At 42.9% G+C, this 19,759-nt stretch overlaps 1 protein-coding gene across 3 annotated transcripts in view; it reads left to right on the top strand.

Annotated features, from left to right (window-relative positions):
* The window catches only part of ABCC5 (ATP binding cassette subfamily C member 5), a 233,619-nt gene that overhangs the window by 88,881 nt on the left and 124,979 nt on the right, over positions 1–19,759 (top strand). For all 3 annotated transcript variants that reach the window (XM_078665849.1, XM_078665856.1, XM_078665855.1), the window contains exons 3-4: positions 84–247; positions 7,002–7,157. In XM_078665849.1, the coding sequence (XP_078521975.1) occupies positions 84–247; positions 7,002–7,157 (320 nt within the window). The remainder of the gene's footprint in view (positions 1–83; positions 248–7,001; positions 7,158–19,759) is intronic.

Below are 19,759 nucleotides of genomic sequence, written 5' to 3'. Positions count from 1 at the left end.
TAGATGTCCTGCCTATGAACTGTATATTTAAAGAGCTGTTTCATGTGTAACCTTAATTGGTTGAATGTGGTTTTGTTTTGCAGAATCATGTAGCATGCCATGATGCCCTTGAGACGGCCGCTCGGGCAGAAGGTCTTCCTCTGGATATTTCTGTGGAGTCCCAGCTAAGGATACTGGATGAAGGGACCAACAAGGGCAAATATCACCATGGTTTTAGCCTGCTAAAACCAATAAGGACCACTTCCAAGTAAGCCGGGCAGATGGGAAAGGCAGCATTTAGTGCACTGATGGGCTTTATTCTGGAATGTGAAGGAGGAATATTGTAATAGAGCAGTCCCTTTTACTACGGATTTACATCCGGTTTTCTATGAAAGCCTCGCTTTGCATGGAGACACCACTGAATGTTCTAGGAAAGGAAGCACATGGTGTTTGCCATCATTTTTGTTGTGACTTTGGTGCTTCAGGAAGTTAGGTCACCCTAAATGTTGGGCTTTCTTTTCAAAGCTTCCTTCAGTTATGTGAAGTGAGTGGGCTCCTGAGTGGTGTCTATAATCAGGCAGAGCCTTGTGATTGCACACTGATGGTAACATTGCATTTTTAGATAAAGCACACCCCTCCATTTGAGAACCTTTTTCAGCTTCAACTTGGAATGTAGGGAGAGCCTGGATGGAAGTAAAGCTACGTTTTGTGTTAATTATGTGGATGAAACTTGCACTTTGGGACCCTAATTTGGCCACTGGGTTCACAGTATACGTCCTTACCTAGAATTACAATCCCTCTTAGGCTGGGAGTTTCTTCTGTGCAGTGCAATATTTTATTATTCATAGAGTATGAAATACCACTTCTCCTGCTGGTGTTGTGTGTATATCATCCTCTAAATAAGTTTATGATCTTAGTCCAGGGTTTGTAATCATCGCTTCCAACAAAGTTTTTATATTGAATGCTCAACGGTAAACTATTGCAATATTTATGTTGGAGACCTTGCATACATAGCAATGATTACTGAGCAATGCTCTTTGACAAGCAGACTCTGTGTTCCAGGCTTTTGGATTGGCAGAGTACTTTGTTGCCTTCAATCTGCCAAATATTCACGCTGAACAAAGAGCTTCGATTGGATATGAGAGATCATGTACCCTTTGCCTGCGGGAAAGACTTGAATAGCTAACTTAAATAAGAGCTGAGACTGCGGTTCTTCGGGTTTCTTTCAAGCCTGGGATATTTATTTTGTGGGAGCGGCCTATTCCTGCTGCACGCTGGCTCAGAGCAGGAAATCTAATACCAGGTAATAGGGTGTGGCATCAAACACCAAAGCATGCATTGGCTTGTCCCTAAGGCACATTAAGTTTGTTTTGTTGTAGTGGTGTAGATGCCATTGGTTGGAACCTATTGTGTTATTATTGGAAATGGGACTATGAGCTAAAACCAGAAGTTTTACTTTATATTCCCAGTAACATGGAGCACTTACATTGCGATGCAAGCATTTCTGTGTACTCTAAGACCTTTCCCCACCTCCTCTCTTCCTTTCTCTACCCAGTGATCTAGAACTGGTTGGATTCCCAGCCCCATCCACCTGGTACCCAGAAGCTATCTCCTTCTCTCTTTTTATACCCCTCTTGTTTTCTCGACCTCAACTAGATCTGTGAGTTCAACAACACCGCTCCGTAGCAACACAAGACCCAGCTTGTTTCTAGAAAGCTCCTTCAGCCACTAACAGAATGTACAATTTGCAGTGCATTTCAAGTCCCACCTGCCATTTCATTGTAATCTGAGACCTTGAATGACCCCAAACTTAACCATAAATTCATGTAATATTTTGTTTGTGATACATTCCTATATTAGTAACCCTCACCCTATTCTTAACATTAAACGTTTTATAACTGTAGTGTACCTTAAGTAATGCTAACCCTTTTGAAAAATGTAAAGAATTTTGAGTAGAGTGAATTAACTTGGATTTAAACTAAAATGCTTATAAAACACTCAGGCTAATACTAGCCATCACTTTATATTTTATTAACTAGATTTAGTTTAATGGTAAAACTACAAAAGTGAGAGTTGATTCACGAGTAATTAAGCCTTGTGAAGCCTTATAAGAAAGCAGATAATTGATTGATGGCTTAGAAGTGGAACTTTTGTGTTCTAGGTTAGATTTCGGCTGCCCGCAAGTCCTTAAAAGTTGTCGTTGTGTACCACTGCAATGTTAAATAGAAGTGACCTTTTATGGGCTCCTCAATACTGAAGTTGCTAAATTTTAAAAATCCCAGTGGACCCATCATGGGATCAGTGAAAAATATCATTTGTTGATCTTGTGCAGAAATACAGTACCGAGGTTTCTGCCGTAATGCAAGAAGGAAAGATTATATGACTAGGTGTTCCATCAGCGTGGCTGTCATGATCCTTCACGGCTTGGCTGCAGGAATTATCCTCTCAAGGCATTTCTGGTTGAGTGTATGAATGAAGGTACTCCACCCATGCACAGAGAAGGAATTGCCTGCAGACCGATGCAGTACATTATTAATATATTCAGTAATGCAAAATATAAAAGTATATGAGAAAAATCTGGGCAAAACCTAGTGTAATGTCTAGATCACTGCCAAGGGACTGCGATAAAAATACAGGATGATTACTCTAAAATGAAACCTTTGAGCAAATAGGAACTCAGTGGATTGAAATTTAGTCAAATGTTGGCGCTTATACTGGTTGTCTCTTGTTATTGGATTACAGCGCACATAGAAGAGTGCCCACTATTGTGACACTCCAGGTGAAATAATCATGTATTCCTGTTTAGAACTAAACTACCCCTCGAAAAATTCAATTGCGTTGTCATTGATATGACAAGAACAGAAGAAGTTTAGACTCTCCGAATGCCATGAAACAGATACCTGTTAATACATGGAATGTCCTGTTGGTAATTACTACAGAAGAAAGGAAGACACCTTAGTAGCAGGAGTAAATATTCACGCTGACCTACTTCAGAAAATCAGAAATGTCTATCTTGTGGGCCAAAGAACCAGTCCCCGAAGAATTGATAGCTCCCATTCAATCGAAATTCAGTCAGTATTGAGCCTTATGGCCATTATTAACCAATGGAGGAAGCTTAAGAGGAACTCACTTTAGTTTGTACACATTTCGGTCTCAAACTAGCCAGTGGAGCTCAGGTGCCAGACACAAATCTATAAAGTATCAGATCATATAATGGATACATATGGCCACCTGAGTCAGCAGCAGAAATCGGGGATAATTGTTTTGTCTAAGAAACTTGAATTATGGAAACACACCTTGTTGTCCAAAACCCATCAGCCAAACAAATATCTTGCTCTTGAACTAGGTTTGTTTCCTGTCGGAGCTTCCAGAGGTATCTTAGGGTGGTGTAATATTGACCTGGTGACGGACACGGATGCTTGGTGAACAGCTCTAGCCCAGAGCTCATTGGACTCTAATTTTGGGGGCAGCAACTGGCTAGTTGACCAGTATGCACTAAATGTCAGTGGTGACAGAGAGTGGGTACCTTATTTTGAAAACCACTGCTTGTGGTCATGATTTTGCAGTGCAGTGGACTCCCATGAATCGGGCTGGGGTACTCACAGTGGACACCAGAGAGCCTACTTACCAGTGATTAGAACAGTGGAGCTGCAGCTTCAACCAGTTATCTTTTTGGAGAAAGAGTCCCCAAGTAGGTTACACCAGTGGTTCTGTAGTCAGGGCTTCCTCCTCAGGCTTGTTAGATCAGACCACAGGCCTGGATGTTGTAGTACAGATTTCTCCTGAGCTACATGAGTGGCACATGAGATGGGTAAAGGCATCTCCCAGTTACAGAGTGAGTCAGGACAGAGCATGCTGTCCCTGGTTCGTCTGAAGGCGATAGAGCAGTTCCTTGTCCTGGATGTCTTTGGGTTCCTTGGCAGCTGGGGTGGCATGACCTTGAAGGGCCTGGGAAATATGGTTAACATGGCCCCAGGCAGGTCCTTCCTGTCAGCTGGTTTTCCACTCTAAAGATCAAATTACTATTGGCAAGTGTGAGCCAGCTCCTCTTGCAAGCAGCATAAAGACCGTTTCATCAGCTTTTATAGACTTAGCTGTGGTTGTCCTTCTCCTTTTGTACTGAGCCTGAGGTTCCTCTTTCCTCTTCTCACATTCCTTCTGCTGCTGGTAAACAAAACGTCCTCAGAGCTGAGTTGAAATGTTGAACAACGTACTACATGGTGAGGTCAGTTCTTTTCTGCCTCTAGTAGCAAAAAAATGGCCAGCCAGGAATGGGCATCTTTTGGATGTCTGGAAAGTCCTCGAGTTCCAGGGGTACATACTTCCAAGATCATAATTCACAAGCTGTGAGCTGTGCTGCCACCCACCTGCTCCAACTGAGAAAAGGGTTAAATCCGCTTCTAGAGAAAACCTGCCAGCTACTGGTGTGCTGACTGACTGGTTTTTGCCAGCCTTTCACCACAGACCAGTTTCTGACCCCCAAGGGTCTTTGCTTTCAAGAGGTCGTCCTGCAGATTAGCATTCCCCTGCATGGGAGCTTCAAATAGCCCACTGCCTTTGGTATGCAAATATGGCTTCCCTCACCGGAGAGTAAACTAACCTCCTCTGTCCAGAGCCTTTTGGCACCTGGACAGGTGGAATAATTAGCTAGTCAGATAGGCCTGTCCATCCCCAGGCTAGAGCCACCCCTAAGGTGGGCTACCTGAAGTGGAGATGACTTTTCAAACTTCGCCATCTTGGTGATTGCAAACGTAGGATCTCTGGGACAGGGTTATGCCACCTTACCACTGAAAATGGTCCTATAGGGGGGCGTTGTGACCCCAGGGGTAAGCAGCCCTGTAAGACTACACTCCCCTAACACCCCTAAATTCAGTATTTAAGGGAGGCCCTGCCTCCAGAAAAGCAGATCCTGCTGAACTACAAAGGACACTGAATAACTACGAAAGCAAAGACTGAAAAAGAGCAATGGTCTTGTCACCAGCCCTGCCGGACGGTCTGCTGTTCAATTCTGAATTGCACCAAAGTTGTCTCATCCTGCAAACTGTTGTGCCCCCAAATTCTGGGAGGACTGCTTGCCTTCAGTAAGATGCAGGGACTTCCGTGGAGCAGCAGACCTGCTCTCCTGCAGGCACCCCAAGAAAAACCATGAGGACTTCAGACCCACCAAACACAATGCCGCCCAGCACTACGGCACCCGAGCCCCCCCCATCCTGAGTTGCAGTAGGCCAACAGTGTCAGCGTAGTCCCCAAGCCCTCAAGAGAGAGTTCACTTTGGTTTCACCCCTCGACACTGCTTGCAGCCTCTGTGTGCAAGCCAGCTTCCTATAGCGACAGATGTGTACTCCCAGGCTGGCATGTCCCAAAAAACAACCCCAGCCCGACGCATTTGAGTCCACCATATAGCATAGAATGCACACATAGTCAGTGGACTCCTGCGCTTTCCAGACAGAGCACAGCACAGTAAATCCACACAGTCGGACTAGCCCTTATACAGGGCAGAGCTGGAAGTCATTCTCCATCAGGGATATAGTTTACAGCGCCTTGCTCTGAACTAGAAATCCTGCAGCTACCACTGTTATTTTCACATAGTATAAGCAGAGAGGTCAGTAAAAACACAGTGAGATCTGCCAAACCAATAAAAACCAGTCGGAGCCTACTTGTGTGGCATGCTTTCCTGTACAATGCGTAGGAGGAAATGCAACGATTTTTCCTTGACGAGTATGGGACTAGAGAGAGTTGTCTCCCTTCTTGTAGCTTAGGGGGCTATTTGGTCTAAATTGTAAGCATTCTCCATACATTCTGGATGCAAGAAAGTATTTTGTATGCTTGACATGAGTTATTGAAATTGTTTGTTGCCTTTCAACATTACGAATAGCAGAACGCTGACCCTGCAGACACAGCAGTGAACAGAAGGGACCTCTAAACTGGCAAAAACCACTGACCTGCAAGGCAGAGTAGATGCCAGACACATACTGATGATGAATGTATTATGGGGATACTTGGACACTGATACAGCCACCCAGATCTCGAAGAAGAATAAAGAGGAGTCACAAATGAGCAATTTTAGGACTATTTCTCTTGGAAATTTTACTCTTTTCTTTTTTCCTACACCCAACTTCAATAACTCCCTCCCTAAAGGTTTTGGCTAGTTTTGGTTGATCTGGCAGATTTCATTAAATTTTCATGGTAACCTTGGAGTATATATTCTCAGACCTAATTTCCTATTGTTTCCCTTAGTACATGTGTAATAGGGTAGTAGCCGCTCTCACAACAGCCTTTCACTTTGGGTCACCCCTGACAAAATGCAGATAAGATGTGGACAAAAACAGAAGGTTAAAGGTAGAACCTCCAGTGAGCTGGCAGGATTGTCCTGAAACCTACTGGGGTTGTGCGACACAGCTTCATAATGCCATACAGAGGATGTGTGCCCAAACATTGCCCACGCGTAGTTGGATCTGGCCATACTATAAGGAGAATCTGTGCCTGTTGGCTTTCATCTAACATGATGAGCATTTCCCTTCTGCCTTGCTTTAGATGTAGTGCTAGTCTTCTGAATCAAACTGCTTGCTAATTTGGGCTCTATATTTGCACTACGCTCTGTCGTTTAATTTAACTTGATGCCTGCTTCTCAGACCAGTGATCACCTCTTGTGTTTTATGCATGTACTAATATCTATCCTGATTTGTAGGCAATATTTGTGCTATGCTTGTCAGCCAGATGTTTATTCTCTTGCCCTTTGTTACATATCGAAATGACATGTCCCATCTTTTGTCCACTTAATGATGTGAACTTTTGATATAATTGCATAGTGTAAAGGTGCTGAATCTACGCAAACACTATGGTACTGGAGTTATTGCCATTTCTGTATACCATTGCTTTTATCACTTAAGTTACTTATTCAAGTCTCATACACAAGTGCATGGTAAATTATTTATTGTGGATGTCTACAAACATCTGAAAGCTTTTCCTTTTCTATTTTAAAAATACTGCAGTAGCTTTTAAATCCTTCCTTTATTTTGCAGACATGCACATCCTGTGGACAATGCTGGACTTTTTTCTTTCACAACCTTCTCCTGGCTGACTCCGCTTGCCCACCTTGCCTACAAGAAGGGCGAGCTCTTTCTGGAGAATGTGTGGCCTTTGTCTGACCACGAAACGTCCAATGTCAACAGCAGAAGGTATACAAAAATATTTGTTTAATGTCTATTATTTAGTCTTTAGGCTTAGTAAAGCATTTATCCAGTATAAAACTGAAAATTGTGTCTTTGTGTTCCTTCATTGGCGTGCAATTCTACAAGGCTTAGGCGAGAATTTTTACAAGGCATAGTATAAATAGTTGTTCAAGGGGCACAGAAGAACATCCGTGCACGATGCAAACAGAAACTAAACCTTGTTTTGATGTTGGTTAGAATGGATCAGCCATGACAACACAAGGTATTTTAATATGCATAGTTCTAAATTAATGTGGGTTTTCAAAGGGATCCTGTTGTCTGCTTGGTCCTCAGTCTTATTATTTGAGGGGGTAAATCCAATAGTGTTCTCTTCCTATCTGAAAACTGCCAGCTATGATATGCGTTAAAGGAACTGCTGTAATATTACCAAAATGGGTATATCTCCGACCAGTGAGAATATTTTTTTACTTCCTGAATAGGTTTTCTATATCTCCTTGTGAGTAAACATATAGTCTATCACCAGGAGGGAAAAGTTCCTAAGGGCAGGTGCAAAAGTCACCAAGCCTTAAAAAAGAGAAAACAGAGAGTAAAATAATTCCTAGATTGGAGAACCACTCAGGCTACTGGAAGACCACTCTTTGTCCTCTGTTGCTCTCACACACCCCGAAAGGTGTCATGCTTCATCATCGGGCGGTTGCTCCTCGTAGGGCCGGCGCTGCAATTCTCTACGGGCCCCCGAAGGGTCACTTTAACGGAGATCTTTTAAGGACCGCCGGATGGTGCATGTGGGTGTGTGGGGAGTGGGTTCTAAATAGAGGGTAGATAAAGTGCGTGCTAGTGAGTGAAAAGAATTATATCCACAAGGATTTCCAGTCGCGTCACCAGTGACCAGGCCTTACCAAGCACCGACTGACCTTTTGGAAATGATGTGTGGTATATATATATATTTAGTGAACATATAGTGTCACTTCTCTGTGCTAAGGCAGTTGCCAAAGAGCTCGATTTATTAAAACCAGATTAGTTTTTCACAGAATTTTAGCAGAGCAACGTTGTCTAAAACAAATCCCATGTTTTGACTGCTTTATATTAGAAACCTCAGCCTACTTTGCAAGAGTTCCCATAACAAGGGTAAACGCGATAACATTGGTCTACTAAATGGAAGAGCTCTATTTGTTTATGACTCTATTTTCACTGTTCAAATCCATTATGAAGTACTCCCTCTTTGTCGGCAGAAGATGGTGTGAAGATCAATCAAAATGGGATCGCTCCTTTTCATAACAAACCGTCATATTTTGAAAAATATGCAGGCACAGTAGAAACTTAACTGAGAAACTTGCAAAGAACAATGCAAGGTAAATGCAGGAATTGTCTGCAGCCACCATCATTACTGCCTTTTTGTTCAGATATAACTGCCCAATTCGTTTTGCTTTTGCCACTGGAAAAACAAACCATTTACTCCATCTGTCAGTTGCTTGCGCAAGGTCTTGTATGTGGTATGCCGAAGTTACTGGCCCCATTGAGGAAAACAAGTTATGGTGTTTTATATTGTAATGCAAACAGAACAATTGATGGACCGAATGCAGAACAATGTCAAACATTCACCCCAATACAGAGATCCGGGCCTAAATCCATCGTTTTTTTGCTCACCATGCCATTCCGGTGTGAACCCAGCCATATGCAAATCAGTCATGACCCTGCGCCCAATGAGAGCAGTCCAGCCTGAACTGCCAGGCCAGGTCCTCCCTAGACCAGAAGCCAGCATCCTAGGGCCGGTTTCGGGGTTTCACCTCATCAACCAGGCCAGTTTGACTCCAGTGGCATGGAGAGCACAGGACCCACGTCTGGGCATACCCGTTCCACTCAGGGTGACAACTGCAAAAAGAAGAATTGATGGACAGAATGTTGAACAGTGTCAAACATTCACCCTAGTACAAAGATGTGGGCCTAAATCTATAGCTTTATATGTTATATTGAAATTACACTTAAATGTGAGGGTAAAACACTGGTGAATAAAGTGCAAGAAATTGCATAGACCCAGATGTTACAGTATGTTCTCTAAGAATTTGGAATCCCTATCATCTCTCAGCCATTCCTGGAGGTCCCTGGAAATCTGGTGGCAAACTCTGGGGTCGGGGAAATAATGAGGATTATTTTAGGGCATTCATAATGACCTCTTCAGAGGTGTATGGTGTAGTAGTGGTTCCAGGGAAATGCAGGGGTGCTGCAATTTAGCACTTCAACGGATATCTGCATCAAGGAAATTAAAGAGATTTAAAATGCCTTCCTTGGCCTAAAATAAGCGGTGAAGAGGAAGTAATTGTAACTTCTTTCTATGTATCCAAAGTTAATTGGTCCATGGAAGTGCCTGGCTCATCATTATCTATCTTGTTCCCATGGGAGCAGATGCACAGAAAGTAAATATGATCAGTGATGCATAGTTTTTTTCCCCTCTGTGTCAAACCCTCACATTCTAACCATGGCAGTGAGACACATGTAAAGAGCTATGGACTGTATTGGAAACCCATCTGCCCAGGCAGTTTGTAAAACTTCTTTATTATTTTAGATTTATAATTGCCCTCCCACAGTAAAATGACGGGTCTACGTTGTGATTGGCACACGCGCCAATACTATGTAATGCTTCTTAGCCTGCTTGGGGACTAATACAACCACTACTTGCTACCCGTTCTATTCTAGTTTACCACTGTGACTCCTTCATATCATCAGACCCCCTCCCCCCCCCCCCCCATTCTTCTCACTGTGCTATTGCAGCTTGAGTCTAAATACGTTTCTCAGCCGGTCCTCCACATTGACCTGCTGGGGGAAGGAACCATCCACTCTGTTCCTCAATTAGTCTACATTACCCCTCACCTCTCCTCCCCCACGTAGGAGAAACCGGATGACGATACAAAAAAAGTAACTAAAGGTAAAACTTGTTTTCATGAACGTAACAACGGAAGTGCAAAATGTATCGACCCGTATAGTTAAGAAATAGTCAATTACATTTATTAAAGGCCTCTTGAGTTAATTGAAAATGTATTAGATTTGGCTTATTTAAAACTGATTTACTTTGGCAAGATTCTACACATACTCAAAGGAGTCTGTGAAGGAGAAATCACCCACATGAACTAAGCGTCTCTTGGAATCGTGTGGCAGAACAGTGTTAGTCTTAAAACATCAGAGTGCAACAAGCCCAGATGCAACAACAGTAGTTCATCCAAAGATAACAAAATGCTGCAGAAAGCATGGGACCTGCATACTAATACCTAAAATGAAATTGACAAGAATAAAAAATGTACTTCCCACAGTGTTTATTATAGAGAAACACAGGCTTGTCATGGTTGGAAACTAACTCCACAAAATTATTGTTGAATTTGGTTGACGTCTGAAGAGAAATCTCTTCCATCAGAAGCAACCAATCCTGATGCAAGAAAAGCCCTTGAGAGAGCAGAATGGCCGTTTCAGGGCTGGCAATGAGGATGCAATCCTTTGGACGGTACCTAAAGAAAGCTGTTAAAGGGAAATTAAATATTTTTACAAGAGACCAGAAGATCTGAGTAATGATTAAAACGTGTTGTGGAACCCTTCAAAATTACTGCTCGAAATTGCTTTAAAGAGAAGTGAAAATGTTCATAATAAAAGCTTTAATGGTAAGGTTGACATTATCTTATGTAAGCAATACTGTGAAAGGGGCAGAAAATCTTTCAGTCTATAAATATACCTGAAGAAAACCGAATACATTTCGGTTAGTAAGAAACATAAGAAAAATGCGGGGATCCTAATTACAGAAAGCTATGATCGGCTCTACAAGCTACAGTTTGCTTCAGGACATTGTGGAACACCTTAGAAAAAGGGTTACATGCTGAATAATTTTGTGAGCGGAGTTAATGTAGCCAAAATTGTGGCGAACGATGAAACTTACTTTTTTTGTATTCATACTATCTTGGTTAACATTCCACAGCTTTATTACTACAATCCCATAAAGTGGGCTACATGTCCTGTGCTTAGAGGTCAAAAACGTTTATAAAGTCATGGAAAAGACTGTCAGTGGAAGATAAAATGAGTGTGTCCTTCTGAACATAGTGCCATTCAATTCAGTGGCTAAAAGTATTACATTTGTATTGAGAAGCATAGGTTAAGATGACTAAATACTAACATGGAGCGCTCTGAAATGGCCTGTCTGGTAAATTCAAGAACCAGGAGTGCAGCAGTATTTTGGTTGGAAGCCGTAAAGGAAGACTCTGGAGATTTCACCCAATAACCTCTTAATTTCGCAATTATGTGTTAATATTTCATAATTCTATTCAAATGTTAATTTTGAAGATATCAAATGAATGAGTCAAACACACGCAAACCAACGTATCCTTTCTGGACTAGCTCACTTGCCGTTTTAACAAGTTTTTTTTCTTTCAACCAAACTGAAAACAGTCTAACAAAATGGCGTTAAAGAGTTCCAGCTTAATATTACCTTAAACAATCGAGAATGTCTATTCCAACATCTGAAGATAGTTATAACTCTCGATTCCTCACCTTAGAATGCTCCCGAAGTTGGATCTGGAAATGTTCTTAGCAATGCTCCTGTGCGTCGCTCTTTGGCATTGTGGTGATCTGTGCGGGGTTTGTACCCCCCAGAATTGGAGCTGCCCAGGTGCTCTGATGGTAGTTCCTTTCTTTCCATGCCTTCTGATGCAGATCTGGTGCTCCACTCCCACTTTTTTCTGCCTACTACGATTTATCAGATTTAAAAAAAAACAGTGTGCTAAAAAATAATGTTCCCTCCTAAAACGACAGGCAATGATTATAGAAAACAAATATGAGTTGTGTACCCTCAAAAAGGTATGTTTCCTTGTCTGGGTTCGGCATGGATTAAAGTTGTGCAACAAGAGTACCTCATGTATCCTAAAGCGATCTGTTACTGGAATGCAAATCGGTACGTTGCCAAACAAGAAGTCAAGACCATCCCGTAAGGCACACTCCAGGTCACCGGTGCAGTCTCACACATGGGACTGTTCTCATGAGAAGTCCACCTTTTAGTGGAAGTCCTCTGTTAAGTCAAATCAAATGCTAAACACAAATCTAAAAAAACGAAGCGGGACTCCACCCTACTGCCCCACCCCCCACCCCACCTTTTCATGCCAAACGAGAAGGCGCAAGGACATCACAATGTTAGTCGGTGTCCTCTTGGATCCTCAAGTGTGGATATGATCCCCAGCTGATCAGTTTTGTTGGATATCGGCAATGCCACTGCAGATTGAGGCCTTAAAAGAGGCCCTGCTGCAGAGTTTCGAAGCTTTGCTGGCTCCCTTTGGTGCACCTTTGGGCCCAAGGATCCACAAGGATTTCCAGTCGAGTCACCAGCGACCCGGCCTTACCAAGCACTGACTGACCTTTTGGAACCCATTCTGGATCCAATACCGACTCCATTACAGAGAGCTGGATCTGCACAAGGCTGCAACTAGTAGACACTGGTGCCGACATTGCCGGAGAGTCCCCAAATCTGATCCTGTTGTCTGCCCCTGTACCTTCTACAAGTGTGATTCATTCTACAGACTCATAGAGGAAAGGGTTTTACTCTCTCTATTTCCTTGTGTTTGAAAAAGGATGGAGGCCTCCGCCTATAGAAAGAAAGAAAACGCTTTGAGAAAGATGTGGCCCCTCTGCTCCCGAAACACCAGCATTCACAATGTTTGTTGTACTTTTCAGTGAGGATTTAGGTCATTTTGATGCACCTATGTGGGTACATTTGCAGTTCTGGTTTATGCCTTTTGCATCCTTGATCATGGCAGCTCTTGCCACTTTAATATCACGGTCTGCTTAGAAGCTTTTTTTGTGGCTGACCATTCAGTACTCTCAGATGTGTTCTGATGCAAATATCCTCGTTTCATTTTGACTGATTGGGTGCACTGTACATAGCTAGACCCAGAAATAGGTCTACAGTTTATAATCTACCGTCTACAGACCTAAAACATTCCAGATTCCAATTAAGTTCTGAAAAGACTAGAGTAACTTTTGTATATCTCTAATGAAAATTATGTTGGCCATCTATATTGACAACACCTCTTATTTAGTAACTAGTTTAAGCATCAGCAAATTAACGGACAGTTGACAAGATGGTGTATATATGACAACCCTCCCCCTCAGATGGATAGGCGCCATACTGTGCAAGCACTACAATGCCAAGTATCCTACTAAGATTGTAATTCTTTGAGTGATTGGTAAAACGCTGTGGTTTTCTTCTGGCATGGAATACAGTTAATTTTGCTTTGCCTTTTAGTGCCCCAGTAATTTAGTCCACTCTTTATTGTGGTATGTGTTCAGTTGCACTATGTTGGTTGGACATCAGTGGCATAAGTTTAAGTCATTACTGCAAAAAGTAATTCTTAATTTCCAATTAAATTTGAAACTCTAGTTTCATCAGTGTACAAAACATTGTTTTTAATGCTAGGCACTATGTCTGCATGGTAAATGGGCATATGCCTGTGCACGACTGCTTATGCCTATCCTTGATAATGTAAGGTCTATACCCTGTTCGGTGACCTGGAAAAGGGTGCCAAGCATGCCCTCATAATCAGCACTGGACTACTGTCTATGCCCTGGGTGCATCACAAAAAGCAGTGGTAGCAGCGCACCGTGTTTTGTGAATCTTTAGTGTGACCACACCGTACATGTATCTGTGTCAAAGGCTTCAGTCTGCTGACCCCTCTTGTGTAACCCCCCGAACTATAGATGCTTCTGCTCTGTGAGCTGTGTCTGAGGAACAGCCAGAGAATAACATTTGAAAGAGTATCATCCCAAACTGGTTCTGAAGCCTAGGACTGGATTCTCATCCCTTGTCTAGGAAATGTGTATACAACCGGGTGCAAGCCACCCACTTTTTTTCCAGGTCCAAGTCCTTGCTTGACAAAGGAAGGGATTGCTAACTAGAGAGAAAGCGCTGCAGCGTGACCAGGACTGGTGCCTGCCTGACAGACTTTAAGTGAGGGGGGAAATACCTTAATTTACACACTCTACTGGAGTCTGTCTACAGTGCCTAGAACCTCCCTTCCTGCTGAGAGAGGGAAGGAGTACCCTGCAGGTGGAGAGACTATCCAGAAGGAGAAGCCCAGCGCGTTTTCAGCATAAGTATCCAGATAAGCTGACTGCCACAGCAAGCTAATTTGTTCCGGTCTTACAGACTCTCTCAATAGTTCCCATGTGAACTGCGCCAATACTTTGCTAGAACAGACCTCACAATGACGTTCAATAATCAACCATGAGCCAGAGAGAATGATTCTGCCGCTGCCCATGTTGGAAAGAGTAGTCCTATCATTGCCGAAGCAGAAAGCGACGACAGTCTGGAGGTTGCAATTGCTTTACTTGAGCACCTGTCCACACCTGTTTGGGCAGGCCGCCGCTGCCATGAAGGAGTGCTGCTGCACAGGCCTGCCATGACAACTGCGTCCTGCGATCCCTGTTCCAAAGTGAAGTCACTACCGCTGCCCGTATCAGAACTGAAGCCAACATTACGAGGTAAGGTTTGCAAACCACATTTGCCGCACTGCTAAAATGCAACACCAACCAGCAGGTGAAAGCATGATTTAGCTTGTGGTGGAATGAGACAATATAGTGCACAGAACAATCTGCTGCATGGGCATAAAACTTTTTGTCCAGTGAACGCAAGGTGCAAAAACCTTGAACTGAGTTGCACATTTGAACAGTGGGGTTTTTTAAGATTCTGCTCCTGTGCCTCATTACTGCTTTTGCCTACAGTATATTATGGACTATAGATATCACCCCTAGGAGGGAGAGAGAATCCCGGAAGAGTGTGTAGCGCTTTGATGAAGATGGTAACTGAGATTACAACCCTGCAATTGTAACTATATGTATTGTGGGGGGTCATATATTATGTTTGTTGATTGGCTGTTGAGGTTTGAGCTTTTGTCTCTCACACTACTGCCCTGAGAAGCCCTGGACTTCATGACCTCGCTAGCCTGAGTAAAGTGCTGAAAGGCTTGCAATTGGCACGGTTTGCAGAGCCAAAGCAGATTAGATGCAGAGCATTTGTGACAAACAATTCCAGCCACCACGGTTGGGACCTAGTATTACCCTGTGGTCCCCAAATAAGGGTCAGACACACTATTTCTCCCATCAGCATTAAGTGCGCTGAAATTAGGAGTTTTAGCTTTTTTTCATTTGACTTCAGTGCTGGCCAAAGCAAGCAAGATCTCGCCTAAAGCAAAAAAAGATGAAAACCCTATAGCACCTGGTATTCCCAGGCCGGCTCTCATCCAGGTACTAACCAGGCCTGACCCTGCTTAAGTTCTGAGGTCAGACGAGATGAGGTGGTTACGGTGTGGTATGACAGAAGGCATTAAGTGCACTGAAGTTTGGAGCCTTAGCTTTTATCCTTCGACGTTACTGCTGGCCACAGCAAGCGAGACATGCCACCCACTTCACCTGAAGCAAAAAATAAATGAAAAGCCATTAGTGGAGATATTTGGATTTCACACAGACCTCACTTTCTTTTACATCCTAATATTATCTATTTTATAAGCATTTGATTAAAAGTGGCTTCAAGTCAACCACTTTTGTATAATCCCCAGCCACTAAATTGAAGGCGTAAATGAAATTTGGTTGAAAAACACACACATCTAGATTAAGTGTTACTTACTTATCTTGTACATTAACACATTCATTTCTAGTAGTGAAAACAGGAGGTGCAAGGTAAATATTTCAAAGTGTCTGGGTAACATTATTTAAATCCATTGATGACCCAGGTGAAGTACCACAAGCCCTTCAGTAATTGTTGCCAGCTGTTTATCCCATGCTGGACCATTTCAATCTCCGTTTCAGTGTTTAATAAATTGAACTCTTTATGACATAGACATCTGCACTATCCTTTTTCAATAAGAGGATTCACCTATCAATCTAGTCTCGGAGGAAGGTTGGTTCCGCACATTTAAAGCGAATAAAATGTCAAATTAAGTAATTAGGGCCAGCAAATCGTCAAGTGATTTATGAGCCCAGTCTAAAATAGGACCTAAAGGAAAGTTTAATGGCGTTAGATCGGTAAGAAGGACCTGAAAAGTTTCCTATATGGGTTTTGAAACTACAGTCTTTTGGTTATTAATCTTCTTCCCAGTCATGTCGAGCAGTGGTTCAAGAATTTTATTAGATTTTTGTTAAATGCCAAGGTTTAACAATCCATGGAAACCCCAGTCTTTTTGAGTTCTGTTTCATCCATGAAACAAGCATCCATTTTGTTTCATTAAGCCACTGAAAACCTACCCATATGGTTCCCCGTCTAGTGCAGCTGTGGTACCTGTTTTGTTTGAGGTTTGAGCTTCCCTCACGTAGAACAGGTACTGCTTAATTTGTTGACATCTTTTGGCTCCCATTGCCTTTATTTTCAAAGCTTCTTTGGCTGTGATCTCCTGTCCTGGGCCCCCATTTAAAGTCCCTCTTGGAGGTAGGGATTGTGATGACTGATACATAGTTGTATTTGAGGCTCAGCACCAGAGATAATCATTTGAAGATGTACATGTCACATAACCCCTTGAAGGCTGAAATTCTCAGTTCTAGTCTAAGGAATTAACATTCACGTCTAAAACTTTTCTTCAAGTAGCCTCTTTCCTATCTCCATCGCATGCCTGTTTGTTCAGTGTTGTCTTTCCCTGTCACTTATATGTTTCACGTTGCCTCTAGATGCCAACTACAACGTAGGTGTATGGGAGGAAAGGAATATTGATTTACTTGGAAGGTCTAGTGTGCACAGCTGCAAGGACATACGCAGAAATCTTTCTGGTTCTCCACAAAGCCTAAATTTTTTTTACATTTTTTATCTATAATAAAAGTTATTAGATTTTTGCAGAAGAGCATGGCCACACCGGCCAAAAAATACACAGAGGATAAGAAAGTAAATGTGTCCATAAACATGAATAGAACAATTCACAGTTGACCCCACCCACACCCCAAACCATAAAGCGACAATGTAAAAGCTGCACAACCCACTGCCCAAAGCTTAAGCAAAAGAAAAAAGGTGGTTACTTGCAAGAATTGCGAGGAGACTCAAGAATCAAGTAGGAGGGTTGGCGTTGCCAGATCAGGTTGCTCCCCTCACAAAAGGATTTGGTGTCAATTCAGACACAAGGAGAAAAGCACACTTCAATTTTGTAGTCTGACCTTTGTGCCAGAAATCGAGTCTATGGAGGAGCATTGTAGCTTCTGATGAGGTTGGAGCCTGCATCTAACGGCACATCACTCTGCTCTACTATCTTAAGCCTAATAATAGACTAGACAGCATTCTCCCTAATTAGCAGATCTTCGTTTGAAGAATGTACTTTTCATCCTCGCTGCTACCTTCTAAATTGACTCTCGGAGAAGGCACCAGTCTTTGTCCGTTCAGTTCTCTTGAAGGGAGAGCCTACTTTGAGTTTTTAACTCGTTTCATGGAGCCAAAACGCTTTTGAGAAATGGTTTGCGACTGTTTCAGTAGGATAAAGCCATTAGCCTATTAACACCTAGATATTGTTTAGATAGGATGAGTCCTCAGTTTGGGAGGTGATAGAGGGGCCAAGTGGGGCAATTCTTATGGTTACGTTTTAATAATGTTCTCTCAATTGGTAGATCACCATATTTTTTTCATTTCACTTTCATTCATTCAAGTGACGTTTTCATATCGTTTTCTGGATACTTAATTGTTGGTTAACCGCATGCAATCGGTTGAAATTCTGCTGCTGCGCTGACTTTTTCAAAAGCGCACTTTACATGACGAGCTGGGCTCGTCATGAGCGTGCGAGGAGGCTACCTCATGACGAGCCCAGCTCGTCATGAGCGTCGAAGGGGTTAAGTAAAACATTCAGTGGTAAAAATGTTCCTTTTTAAATTTCCTTTAAGTAACGCACCACTTAAACTTCTTTTTATGTATGTGTAAGAAAGGACCTCTTTTTATGATTTCCCCACCAAGTTTTTTGACTGATGCCGCTGGTTTTTCAACTCTGTAGTGCACTGCGATCTACTGTCCAGGCCACAGTGCATGTGCTCTTACCCCAAGGAATGCGCACAGTGGTTAATGCCCGATTGGCTCATTGACTTACGCCAAAGTCCCTAGGAGGCGTTACCTCCTCCAGCAGGATGACTACTGGGCGCTGGCCACGGATGGTCCATCTTTAAAGAGGCTATGCCTCATTGAAGCAAATGGCGATCTCGCCTTGCCTGCCTGCTCTTTTATTTGTATGCAGACAGGCTGGCATCTCTTCCGGAGGGGGAAACACGGACAACAGGTTTTCCAGGAGGTTTGTGCAGGGCTCCTCATAGGGAAAGAAGGCTTGCACCATCTTGTATTCAGGTAGAGAGGGATATCCTCTGATTATTTGGTAGCCAAACCCCCAGTGTTGTAAAGTAGGAACGGTTGCCTCGTGGGTACTATTGCCCTATTATCTAGTGAGTCCTCCCCTCCCACAAACGTGAACATGGCATAAAAGTGGCACCCCAGCCCCCCGTCCTTAGATTACTACTAGACTGGAAAGAAGACCGGACTGCCCAGCTACTCCTTGGACCCAACAGAGAGGCTGCACCAAAGACTGGACTGGACCTGCTGCACCGAAGGGTCCCACAAAGATGACTTCATCTGCGCTACCCACCCCTGAAAATAATTCCACTGTGCCAAGACGGAAGAAGCAACTCCAAGGGCTAGAGGGCTTGCGCTCTGTAAGCTTCAGGTTACCAAAACCTAAGGAACCCTGCATTGTTTGAGAGCCCAACTGCCCAGTAATGCCTGCCGGCCAACGTACCTACTAGGCCACTGTGTCATGACCTTCTCGGAGTCCCCAGGCCCGTGGGACATGTAGTCGAAGTTATCCTTGGTCCCCAGCAAAACAAGAATTATTTACCTGTAAGCAACCGCTGGATCTGCTGTAACTGGGAGACAAGTTGACCAGTGGTGACATTTTGCGTACGACCCCCTCAGAGCATCATGGAAGACAGAGTCCTGAGGCGACCGCTGAAATTTGTGGACACAAGGATGGTCTCTGCAAAAATTACTGTATTTCTTCTGTGTCTTCAGCATCTGAGCATCCTGCATTCCCAGAATCCGGACCACGTCTTGGTTGGACTGTGTTAAACGAAAAAAAGACACTGAGGACCCCAAGATTTCTGGAAGTGATAGGTAACAGTCTTCTTGAACCCATTGTGGCCTGTATAAGTAAAGTGAAGGAGCCTTTCTTGCCAGTATACTACTAACTTTTAAAACAATTAAAACGTTTTTATTGTATCTTTGCAAAAATAATTTATGTACCTTTGAAAAATCATATTTCCCGGTTTCCTTCGATATATTTTTGCCAGCCATTTTTGTGACTATTTTAAGATTTTAAACATTTCTGTTTAAATTGGTACCAGATGCTTATCGTATTATGTTTCCTACTTATTAACTGTTTTGGTATTTCTAAATGCTTTACCCGTGACTTTGTTGAGCCACAACTACCCTTGACTAAGCTAAGGATTTTTGTTAAAGAAACCTAACTGCACATGATAGAATGTGGGGCAATATTATATGGTGAGGTGTCGCAACCACACCACATAATAATCCACTTTCCTATTGTTTTATCTTCATTACTGTCCAAGTGCATGTCTTG

The sequence above is a fragment of the Lissotriton helveticus genome, chromosome 11, assembly GCF_964261635.1.
Source record: "Lissotriton helveticus chromosome 11, aLisHel1.1, whole genome shotgun sequence".
NCBI lineage: Eukaryota > Metazoa > Chordata > Amphibia > Caudata > Salamandridae > Lissotriton > Lissotriton helveticus.
Note: the sequence above shows the minus strand (reverse complement) of the source record. Positions and strands in the feature narration are given on the sequence as shown.